The sequence below is a fragment of the Oreochromis niloticus genome, linkage group LG1, assembly GCF_001858045.2.
Source record: "Oreochromis niloticus isolate F11D_XX linkage group LG1, O_niloticus_UMD_NMBU, whole genome shotgun sequence".
NCBI lineage: Eukaryota > Metazoa > Chordata > Actinopteri > Cichliformes > Cichlidae > Oreochromis > Oreochromis niloticus.
In genome coordinates, this window is record NC_031965.2 from 19,656,641 (window position 1) to 19,668,750 (window position 12,110).

Here is a 12,110-nt window from a genome sequence, read left to right on the forward strand (position 1 = left end):
AGAAAACGTGAAAACGAAGATTAGCGAGGGCTGACAACTACTAAAGTGATGAAGTAATTTTATTTAAATGAGGTGACAGTGAAATGTGAACTCTCTTCAGGAAGATTACTGGTGACTGTGATCTTTTCACAGTGTGTGAGGTGTTTATTATAGTCTAAATTTACAGAATTAAAAATCATTGCCGCAAAGTCTTCAGATTTTTCGCTGACCTGTGGTTTTATTGTCGTCAGTCACTTTTTATAAAAGTACTTCTTGCAAGTCTCCTCATGACAAAAGTGTGCAGATTTTATCGAAAACAAGGATCTGTGTATGAGACAAGTGTTAAAAAGAGTCAAGTGGTAATTAATCAGAATGGAATATTGAGGATCTCATAGGTCCTTTCAATCTAATAACCGTGAGCTGTGGTGCTACCGAGGTAGATGTTTGCCTTTTTTGCCCCTTTTGTATTTGAGTCTTGGTAATACTGAATGATTCTGGCACTAAAAACAAAAAAATTCTTACAGCTTCTTCAACATGGACCATTGTGGTCTACAGTGATTAGCAAACCTGAGCATCAGTCAGTGCATGAAAGTGTAAGCGGGTTCAGACGGGATGCCAGCAGGGGTCTCGAGGCCTCACGGGTGCTTTGTGGAGGCTATAACAGACAGTGAGGAGCATGGGTGTTGACAGGGTCCCAAGTGAGTGCTGTAATGCGCTGTTCATCTCCATTTGCAGTGAGGTTTTTGGAGCAGCTTGCATGAGTGCTGTGGGTGGATGCTTTCTGGTGTACTCAAAAACACCACCGTTCACTGTTCTCCGTTTACCATCACCTTCGCCTAATGTAGCTCTGTGAAATGTGAAGCTTGTTTTTAATCGCACTGCTTTTTTATTTTTTAAATTAAAAGTGCATCTTTCATTTAAAATGCGTGAAGTCTAATCTGTATTTCTGATGCTTCATAGGGATGCTAATTAACAAAACTGCTATAAAAAGGACTTTATCACGCATGAATTAGTGCAGTAATAAAGCGATCTTTGTGTGTGAGTGCATATTGCATGTGTTTTAAGTGCTCTGAGAAATAAAAGGAGCTCTTTTAACTCTACACTTTTTTTTTTTTTACACCTTATGTATTTACACATCAGACATCTGAACCGTCGCCTCTGCAGTCTGACCGCAGGATGTGCTGCTGCTTTGTGCCATTGTGGAGTTTACATGCTGTCTTATTAAACTTACTCTTAAAGGAATGATCTGTTAAAGTTGCAAAATAAGGAAACTACATCTAGAAAAAGGTGTGTGTGTTATATCTTTTTTAAAATTTAAATTCTTCCTTTAAAAAAAATGAAAAAGAAAGCGCTCTCTTATAAGATACAGTTTGGAATCGCACACACAGAAGATGCAAGTGAGTTCTATTTATCAAATACCAGCATCTCCTTGAGAGGGAAACAGATTGTGTACTGGGCTGCTACAGACTTCATCAGGTCATCTGAATTGATGATACATGTTGCAAGGGAGCCCGTTTCCCCCGGAAACCTCTGCTGGAGCGCATGCTGGCAGAGACGGGGGCCTCAGCCAAGTCTGTCTGACTGATCACTACAGATGCTCCTCTTCAAGTATTCCGAGTCAGATCCTTATTGCTGTGTCTTGAGGGACAAACAATAGCACCTGTTCCTCATAAGATAGCCCATTCATGTATCTTTAATGAAGCCTGGGGGCAGATGGTGTGAAATGACATTATCCAGTACTTAGCAGCGCTAAGACAAAGGAATAGCACTGCCAGCATAACAATGCTGCTGTATTTATGAGGGAAAGGGAGAAGGCTGTCTGAGCGCCCCACTCACATCTGCTCCACTTCATTCCCCCACTCCTCAAGATCATCTTGGCATTAGAAATATCCTGGGCTCTTCGCCCATGGATAGATGGACTTTCGGGTAACTCTTGTAAAGTGGGTGGGATGATGGAGTTGTAGAAACAGAGCAGAGCGCAAGTTAAACATCCATGTCGATTTCCTTAAAATATACTTTATTTTTCTGCCACGCTGCTTTAAACAGTCGATTCTAAAAATAAGGGACTCATGAAAATATTATAATCTGCTAAGCCACTGTGCCAGCTGTTAATTGACAGCTCAGCTAACCTCCTCTATTTGTTGCCACCTTGAAGCCGCTCAGAATTTGATTTGCCTTTCTCTGACATTAGCCGCTGTAAATTAAACTTTAATGCATCGAGCTCATTACCGAAAATCACAACCATTCAACTTCATTGCATTTATTTCCCCTTCAACGCGCAGTTCGGATCTGTCTTGCCTCGATGAACCTTGTATATTTGCCCCATATTTTAGAGTAATAATAGTAATAAAAGCTTATATCCCAGATGAAATTATATCATTTAGAGTTTATCATTTGCATTTGCTGGAGAAATGCATACGTGTATCAGACATGCTTGTGCTGATGTCTCTCATTATAGTGTGTGTATAAAGTGTGGATGGCCTGTATACGTCCGTTAAACAATTTTGCTGTATTATTTAATGTACTCAGAAAAAACATTTTAACTTTAAATTTAAAATGTGAAGTTAAAAAGAAGGAAGTGCTGATTTAAAACACCTTTAAACAACTGATGCATGTTAGCAAACTCCTGAAATATGAACTACCATGCAGCGCACTTAAAGGGACTTGAGGGAGCCCTTTTCTGCCCTGTGACTGCTGCACATTCAGCAACAGACTCCATCTGTTTTAACAGGCAGAGAAAAGCTGTGTGCCCCTGCCTGTCACTGGCCCCACCTCATGTTGTGACATTAATTATTGTGTTTTTCCATATGGTCCATACATGCAAGGCCAAGCTCCATCTTTCACTCGCTCAGCTTGGAAACTTGGACCACAAATCCCCATAAAGCAATGTTTTATTTAAGGACATTTGTCGCAGTCTCCTTGGCCATTTATTTTTTCTTCAGCAACAGCACATTTTACAAAATTACTTTTCTATTCTTTTATAATGCACTTTCTGCACTTGCACTTCCATAAACGCTCAGTAGGCATAAAATTCTTCTATTTATTTAGTTTTCAGTCTAGCTTTGCACCTCTGGACAGATCAATAAAGTTGTTTAAAGTAGGTTTAGCCTGCTAGCTCTGAGAGAACCTGGGTGCAACTGCTCCTGTAGAGGGTCTACAGGGGGAGCAACACCGACTGAAAAGTGGAGATCATAGCAGAGCTCAGCCAGAACACGGGACAGGTTGATTTCATGCCCCAATGCAGCGGCAGTAATTGCACCCAGGCCCGTTTTATTGCGAGTTGATTTTAAGGAGGGATGAATGGAGAAACATTCTGTAAAGTGTTTATTTTGGGGGATGACCTTTATTAACCCATTTCCAGGCAGGTTCCCCCGAGGTGATTTGGCTCAGCCCTAGATTAACCCTCACAGGCCCATGGTAGCCAGGCTGCTCCCTATCATGGAGTTTCAGGAAGCAGAGACTGACAGTAAAATTGGACTTGCAGCATGTGTGCAAACCCCCACACAGCACTTTTGATACATAAGCTACTCACCCACCCTTGACACACAAATGCGGGGAGTTTGTGCTGATATCCCCAGTAGGCAAGTCAGCAACAGGCTGCATGGTGAAGGTTAATATGTGAGTTGAACACAGACTGGGAAAGACATTAAGATGAAAAAGAGCAAGCACTTTTCAACGGCCTGCCATTTTCTCTCCTAAAAGCAGTGACAGTAAATTCCTGGATGTCTTTAGCTTTTTCTAGTATGAACAAATGATCATCCAGGATTCTGTTACAAGTTAAGCTTCCCTTCAGGTTTTTGTGTCGTCATGCATCTACATGCTGATCGGTTCTGGTACTGCGTCTGCATCAGACGTTAAACAATCTTCTTGCAGGGTGTAACAGCTAGAAAATTGGTTTACTACAGGCCTTTAATAAGCACAGCATACTCATCAGTGAGTGCCACAGTTCTCTTTGACCTTAGGTTTTATTAAAACCAAGCACGCTGTACATCTTTGATATTCAGAGTTATCATTTTATAGAGTTAATACTACTTTCAACACATACAGTGCTTGCCATAGAATCCATACAAAACTATTGCGCCTCTCTGCTTTCCGTCCTACAGTACATGTCACGTACTCTAACTTATGCTGGAACAATGTGTGTATGCGGGGCCTTTGATGTGCCGAGGTGAAATTGTGGTTTGGATTAAGAGCAGGCGTAGCTCAGCCAGGTATTGTGTGAGCACACGAGGGCCGTCATTGCTGCAGAGACCCCTGTCAGCACGCGTTAGCAAGAGCTGTGATCTGGCCTCCCCCTGAGTGGGCTCTGTGTTTCTGTGTACTATGCCAGTGCTTAGGCCTCTCTCTGATCTCTGCTCCCTATCTGTTCAGCAGGTCCAGGGTCACATGCCTCCGCTCATGATCCCCATTTTTCCACACGACCAACGCACTCTAGCAGCAGCAGCTGCCGCCCAGCAAGGCTTTCTCTTCCCTCCAGGAATGTCTTATAAGCCAGGTATGCTTGCAAATTTAAGCCATTTTGGTCATATTGTCCTTCTTTTCTCCCTTGCTTGCTTTGTCTTCATCCCCCTTGTGCTTTTAACCACAACTATAATTTTCAGTCTGGAAGTTGTCAGACTTTAATGCTTCATTCACACTCTGGCTGCTGGCATGCTCTGCTGTGTCTGAACACAGATTTGAGAGCAACGCCTGGGAATGTTCTTGTCCATGTGGAACAATAGATATGGGTAGAAAAGCAGAGGAATGTAAACATGTCATCTGCATGAAAGTATCTTTCAGGAGTGCGCTGGCCATAATAGTTTTTTTGTTTTTAAAGTGTCCACTGTCAGAGATCCGAGAACACGGGAGACGAACCCTGCAAGAAGTGCTTTCCAAATCTATTGTAATAAAAAAGCAACTCCCCTGTTACAGTTTCACACAATTATGCCTTGTTATACTGAGATTAAGTCATTAAAACACAGTTAGGAGTTGGATAGTCTGTACATGATGCAAGAACAGGTTTTTCTGTACAATTACTGTTTGCGCTGCCTGTAACGGCATGCCTCACTTGCTTCCTTTGTATTATGGAAACATATTTTACACATTGTAAAGTTTTCCACACTACAGTATGTACTTAGTCCCAGGGCAAGGTTATATATACATATATATAAAAAAATTTGTTTGCTTTGTTACGCACATCATTTATTTAACAAAATTCAACTGAATCTTGTTGAAAATAAGTGTTTTTATGTTGATGAAACCTTACTGATAGTCGGCTTGAAAACGAAAAGTCTTTGTCTGAAGAGGACTAAAAACAGAAAAATGAGAAGAGTAAGAAGAAAGGCAGGTTTGCAACACAACATTAAAAGGTGTGGTAGTGCAGTTAATGAATTAACTATAAAACCACAGGATGAAAAAGAAAGTCAGCTATTTTTGAACTATGGAGCCATGACAGCTTAAACAAAGTGCCTGAGGGGGAGTCTTTTACCAGTGTGCTTTTTGCAATAGGTTTGACACGGAAAATGTTTTAGTTCAAATAACAGGAGCTATTATGGAATCATGTTCAGGGGTCACCATGTGCACGGTTCTTGCATAATTCATGAGCTCATGAAGAAATAGCAAAGGGGGTCTGAAAATGACTCTTGTAGTCAGGAGAGGTATTTTCAAAGCCTTTATTATTTCTTCCCTGTCCAACACAATATACACAATATACCCAGAGAGCACAATGTTATCATCACCACCTGCAGGGTGTACAGGATGCTTCTGTGTCCTTTCTCCATGAAGTGAGTGGTGAAGCATTTACTTCCAAGACTAAGGCACACTAATCTGATGTTATCATTATGAGACAGCTCCCAGGGACCACTGCTTATGACCCCCAAACCTGTGGTGCTCTCATGGCAACAGATTCATTTTGGCACCATAGTGGTAAGTCATCACCCCATCCACTGGCTGTGCTCAATGGCCTGGTGTTGCATGGTAGGCAGGCACAGTCATAGAGACACCAAGTCATCGCTTAAACAAATAGATACAAGTTGGACTTCTTAGCCTGTTTGCACTGTTTACACAGACATGGCAGCATTCAGTCTGAGGTGCCTCTAATGGACCTGCAGAATGACCCCATAGTCTTTAGTCTCTGCCAGTCGCCCTCATAGGTATCCTGCTGACAGTTGATAGTTTTCTCATGCTATCTTATTTTATTTTGTTTTATTAGTTTCCAGATTTCAACTATTCAGTCTTTGTAGTGTTTGTTTTTCAAGTCATTCAAACTGGATGTTTGTTCTTCATGATAAACTGGGAAAAAATGATATGACGAAGGAGTCTTTTTATGTGTGAAGAGTATGTGTCGCAGGTTCCACTGCTAGACTTAAAGATCCACAGGTCAGGGATTACTCAAATCACACATTTATTTCTTGGTATATTAAAATGTACTATATGATGTGCTACCTGAAGCTCCCTTGCTTTTTCTGGGCTTGGCATTGGGCTGCAATACTCAAAATGCAAAGACATTTAATTTTTATTAACAATATTTATTTGTGATCTTCTGCTTTTCACAATACAAACAAACCATGATAAAACACTGTATGTACATATGTAATCTAAGAGAAAACAAAATATTCCTCTGGTGTTTGAGAGCACGTCTCATGTCCAAACAGAGTTGCTTTATTTTTCATTTTGGCAAAGTTAATGTGACTCAACTTCCAGTCAGGTTGTGCTATTATACAGTAATCTTGATTCTTGTTTCATACAAAGTGCAGATCCAAGGATTACTGCTTGAAATTCTATGGAGGCCCCAGCAAACGCACACCTCAGCTTGTGTTTTGGGTTAAACTGCTGCTGCAACATTTTGGATTAGAAAAAAATTGTTTTTTTCCTGTTACTTTCAGTGTAGGTAAATCCAATGCCAACTGCAGAAGCTTGGTAAAACTCAAACCTGAGATTTTACTGGGGTACAGCAGGTCAATTATGGGGTAGATACCCCTGTGAAAAGGGTTCAAGCGATGCCTATGTTCCATTTTTTACTCGACAACAGTTTATTTGATCTCCTTCACATTGTTCACATTGCTCGGAAACCTAAAAAATGCAACATTGAATGTGAAGCTGGTTGGCTAAGTGAGTTTCATTAATCACAACCTGAGTCATATAAAAATATACAGAATCACTATCCATAAGCACTTAGTTGGAAGCATCCTGGAGCACTTTGTCTAGACTGGCACAACAGCAATACAAAAGCATCCCCTGTCATTTTTGCCCCCATTAAAAGCCTGATTTCTGTACTGTGTCATTTCTGTGGGTCATTTCTGTACTGTTAGTGTTAACATCATGTGAGACATCCGACGATAAATACTATTAGATAAGTTACCTTTTAGATTTAAGGTATATATTTTTGCGTGTCACAGACAAAATGACAAACCTGCTCCAAAAAATCGCAGCAAAGTCACTTGTAGATGTAGCTCAGCTAGTCATTGTTCAGTTCAGCTATGCTATAAATGACAATGCAATGTGGGATCTTTGTGTCTCTCCTATGATGCTGAGCTCTCAAATCTAAACAACGAAGTGCTTTATTTGTTTCAAGTTAAATGAAACTTAAAAGCTGGTGAAAAAACATGATCAGGTTTGACAGTTGCAGTTATAGTTCATTCATCATAATTTGATCTACCCTAAGAAAGGTTTCAGCTACATCTGTCAACCCTCAGGAGATCTACGACTTATTTCTTGGCACCACATGAGGGGGGAAATATAGCCTGTTGTGACTATGGCGTCATCAATACGACCCCCGCAACCCCCCTTAGTATTTAGAATCCAGGCTCTCAACAGCAAAGAACAAGGACCTTTTCTTTTTTGTTTTTTTTTTTACAAAGGAAGTAAAACATTTTAAATGCTTTTCCTTTTCGTTACGAGGGGTGCTAACCTGCAGGAGTTTACATTCTGTTGGAGTCTGGTGCCTAGACACAGACTTTGATGACCCAAGTCCCAGACTTTGGAGTCTCAAGATCCCCCAGCAGTCGTCGTGCAGCACATGACCCTCCCCAGGTTTCACATGACATCTAAAGACATTCAGCCATTTATTATCCCCCAAACCCTACGTCACAGACAGCAAATGAGACAGGGAGAAAAGCGAGACCAAAAAAAGGAGGTGTGTAGAAATAACCACAGCCCCCCCCCCCTTTACTTCCAACTTAGCACTATTTGAAACCACTTCTGCTGTGTGATTTTATTTGCTACTAAATGGGGATTGGATTTCCATGGCCTGTATCACATTGTGCTGTGCTGTACAAGATTGCAAAGTGAGGCGGGCGGACGAGGGCAAAGTGAAAGAGAAGGTGTATACATTTGCCTTGTCTGTGGCTTAATGGCTCCATATGTTTGTGAAGAGAAGTGACAGCCAGAAGTGGGGTCTGAGCGAAGGCCAACTACCCCTCCCCGCTCTCGCAGTGCACGCCATCACCCCTCCTTCAGATTCATGCCTCAAACCTACCTCCCGTCTATGAATGCTGTGCTGCCCAGTCTCACTGGGGATGTTCTCTCCGTCTCAACACACAAGGTTGACCGTGTAAAGGCTTCTACAACCCTATGGATATCACTCACACTGCAGCCATTTTTATATCCCTGTGTAACAAATGTGCTGATGGTGGGCCAACAGTAATGAATAGTGCTGCTATTTGGAGATTATTTCCTCCATGCTTGATCACAGTGGCATATGAGATAAGAATGTGGTTTTTTTAACCAGTGTTATTGTGACAGCACACTTGTTCTAACCAGTTTGCATACAAGTGCTTTCACTCTGTTGCCAAAGCTATCACTCAGAAACAAACAATGCGGCACTGAACAATAACTAGACAAGTCTACAGCTGTATGAATTGCCTGAGAGAACATGCTGGTCTTTTACAAAAGCACTAACTGAATACCAAGGGAGCTATTTAGCATCTAATCAGAACACAAACACACGCACACTCAAGCACACCTTTAAAGAATTCCCACCTTGTTTAACAGTGTCTTATTTACTGTTGTCAGGGGATTTGTAGTGCACAGGTGGAGTAAGAAGGGAATGGTGTGGAACTTTCTTAAGTAATTCTGCTCTTGTCAAACCCCCGTAGGCTTTTTGTTAATGCAGATGTTTGGGCTTGAAGCCGAGCGTTCGTTGCAATGTGCCACATTTCTGTGGCAAAAGTAGTTGAGGGCCCAGAATCCGTGTTGGCACTTGCCTCGTCGCTGTGGGCCGGCTCATTGTCTGAACCTGTATGCATTGTTGTCTCTCTCTTTCTGTCTCTGACAGGTGATAACTACCCGGTGCAGTTCATTCCATCCTCAGTGGCAGCTGCAGCAGCGTCAGGACTCAGCCCCCTCCAGCTTCAGGTATGTACAGTACTATGACAAAGAATGTTAGCGACGCTCGCCAAGCTCAGGGCAGAAAGGATGGCTAAGCAGCTGTACACTAAGTAATGAGGCGCACACTAAATAATCCTGGAGGCCCCAAGCTCACGCGCGCTTATCACCTTACATATGTAATTCATCCCATATTATAGCGGTTTCATCCCCACCAGCTCAGCCAGAGAGTTAGGAAGATAATAGTTATTAGAGAGAATGAAAATCACTTTGGTTGCATTAATCACCCACCAGTGAATTTATCGGAAGACAACGGGCTGCAAAAAAAAATCTCATTCCTGATGCTTTCATCTAGAAAATTACTGTGCTATTTACAGTTTATCTCTTTGTAGAAAACAGCTAAGAAAATTATTAAAATTAGTCTAATAAAAAAAATGTGTGAGAAGAGGATTCGAGCAACGAGAAATGTTGAGAGAGGCTGTGAGCCCTACGGGCTGCTCCAGGACTTCTCTCACTCAGCGTTTAAGAGCTAAACCTAGGTCAGGGCTTAACCTGAGGCCATAATGTTTAATGTAGATAATTATCTGTGTTCTATTATTCAACTTATTGCTATTATAAATAGTAATAAATATAAATAGCTAATGAGAAATTTTAAATAATTACTTCCCCCCTAACTTTTCACTGATTTTTATTTCCATTAAAAAAAAACAAAACCAATGGAAATCTGAACATTGCTGATTGTTGCTTCTGTAATTATGATTTTTCTTTGTAGTTCTGAGTAATTGTAGAATTTCTGTCTGGAAGTCTTAGTTGTAGTTCTTTGGAAACAAAAGCAGCAAACAAAGAATATAAAAGTATCCTACCCAGCATATGGTTAAGTGGCCACTGCTGCTTTATCAATAACACCAGTAAGTTATTTTACAGCTACAGAATGTGATGCTAAACAGCAGAAAGAAGTAAACCACGAGTGAAAAGCTAAGCTCAAGACTAAGGGGAGACTCTTTGCACACTGATATATGTGGCATTTGTCCTTCAGAAGCTACCACTGTCAGTGTTAACGAGCCTTGGCAAGTTCGAACAATGCACGCAGCTGGCTCTGAAGAGCCGTGCGTCATTATGCATCCAGGAGAAGAGCTATCAGAAGCATGTAAGGTGTTAAATGAGTCTGCTCATGTTTGAGGATGCGTGTCTGCGAGTGTAAAAGATGGAGGCTGCTTTTCTGAATATCTTTCTGGAGTACATATGCGTGGCTTTGTGTGTCATAGTGAAGTTTATTGGAAAGGAGTGTCAGTTCAGACAGGCATACTCAGTCTATTTATAGGGGTGTATGAGGTCAGATGAAACAGTCGTATATCTGAAGGTTGGGGTAAGAACGGGAGACGGGTCTAGAGTCATTAATTCTACTATGTATCTAACCCTGGGAATGGGCAAAAACAGTGCCTCCAAGACCATGACTTGGCTGACCTTTACAGAACACAGTAAACAAAAAGAGGTGCATTTTCCATTAATTGAAGTCTGTCAGCCTGTCACATATTCCACCTGCTGGCTGCTATTTACCCTGCATAGAGATTCCCCTTAAAACAGTAAGGCAAATCAAACATGCCCTTTTCTGCATAGCTGGGATCAACAAACCATGTGACTGCCACCACTTCCTCTACAAAGCGCTGGGAGCCTGGTATGATTAAAACCATCATCTCAACCCAGTCATGGAATTAAGTTGGAGTTGTTTCCTCTCTTTTCAAACCAATAATACCACCAGCACCTTCCTTCATCGAAATTAAACTATTGAAAAGTGTCCTTAAATAAATGCCTGTTTGTGACAGAAGGGACCAATGTGTAGAAAGGAAAGGCACTTTCTCCTGAAATGAATGCCATCTTAATACCAGCGCCACTTGATATTTTTGAAAGTTCATGCATTATAAATCATCCAGCACAATTCTCCATTAACTCCATTAAACTGTCCTGAAATGTTCTAGTTCCCACCCCCAAACCTATTGTTTATCTTCCTTGTGCACGCGGTCACATGAACACACGCAGATACAACATCCCACACACATATGGCTGAATAGGCTGCCCCCCTCAATTAAAATATCTCTTCCTGTCAGCTGCATGGCAAGGTATAATTTTCACCAATTTACTCGATTTCGACTGTGCAATATATGAACCTTAAAAAATTATCTTATTGGTAGAATTAATTCCCACAATGCTGCAGAGGTAATGTGATCAGCCATCCAGCCAAAGAGGCTAGCCGCTCCGTCAGTCTTAATGTTGGCCACGAAGCCTCTTCACAATCTTCTCTGTCATAACAGTCTGGGATCCTCCCCCATTCCCCGCCCTTTCTCGCCAAGAGAAGAAAACCCAACAAGGTAACAAAGGCTCCGAGCTGATGGATGTAAATGAATCTTGCAGGATGCGTTTGAGTGTTGGGAGACTGTAATTTGCTTGTCAATACAGGGTGGTAGCATCACTCTGGTGGCTGGCAGTCTGCAAGTGGCTGTCACCAGGCATTGCTGTACCACAGGGCAATTTCACTCAATGTTTTCCTGACAGATTGGCTCTGGTCCGCAACTCACAGGAGAGGAGACGGGTAAACTATCCCAGCGCGACATGCCCCTCTTCATTAGTGCCCACACAGAGGCGGGATGAGCCCAGGACCAGCAGGAAACAATGGCTCCATCCCTGCCTGTCCTTCACTGATTACAACTGACATGTCTCACCTAACAGAGGAAATTGTGCTGAGATTGTAACCCAATCTCTCCGGACACCTACTATATTCAATTGAGTGAAGATACAAGAAGGGAATTTCCCTAATTCCACAAAAGAATTTT

The 12,110-nt window shown here is 41.7% G+C and overlaps 1 protein-coding gene across 12 annotated transcripts in view; it reads left to right on the forward strand.

Moving 5' to 3' along the window:
- sox6 (SRY-box transcription factor 6) overlaps positions 1-12,110 on the forward strand; it is a 129,107-nt gene that overhangs the window by 86,467 nt on the left and 30,530 nt on the right. For 10 of the 12 annotated variants that reach the window (XR_002061999.2, XM_019358282.2, XM_025906124.1 and 7 more), the window contains 2 exons: positions 4,351-4,474; positions 9,233-9,312. Coding sequence is in view for 11 of the 12 variants with exons in the window: in XM_019358282.2 (XP_019213827.1) it covers positions 4,351-4,474; positions 9,233-9,312 (204 nt within the window). In the remaining variant the exon portion in view is untranslated. The remainder of the gene's footprint in view (positions 1-4,350; positions 4,475-9,232; positions 9,313-12,110) is intronic. The other 2 variants (XM_019358296.2, XM_019358313.2) reach the window with 1 other exon arrangement.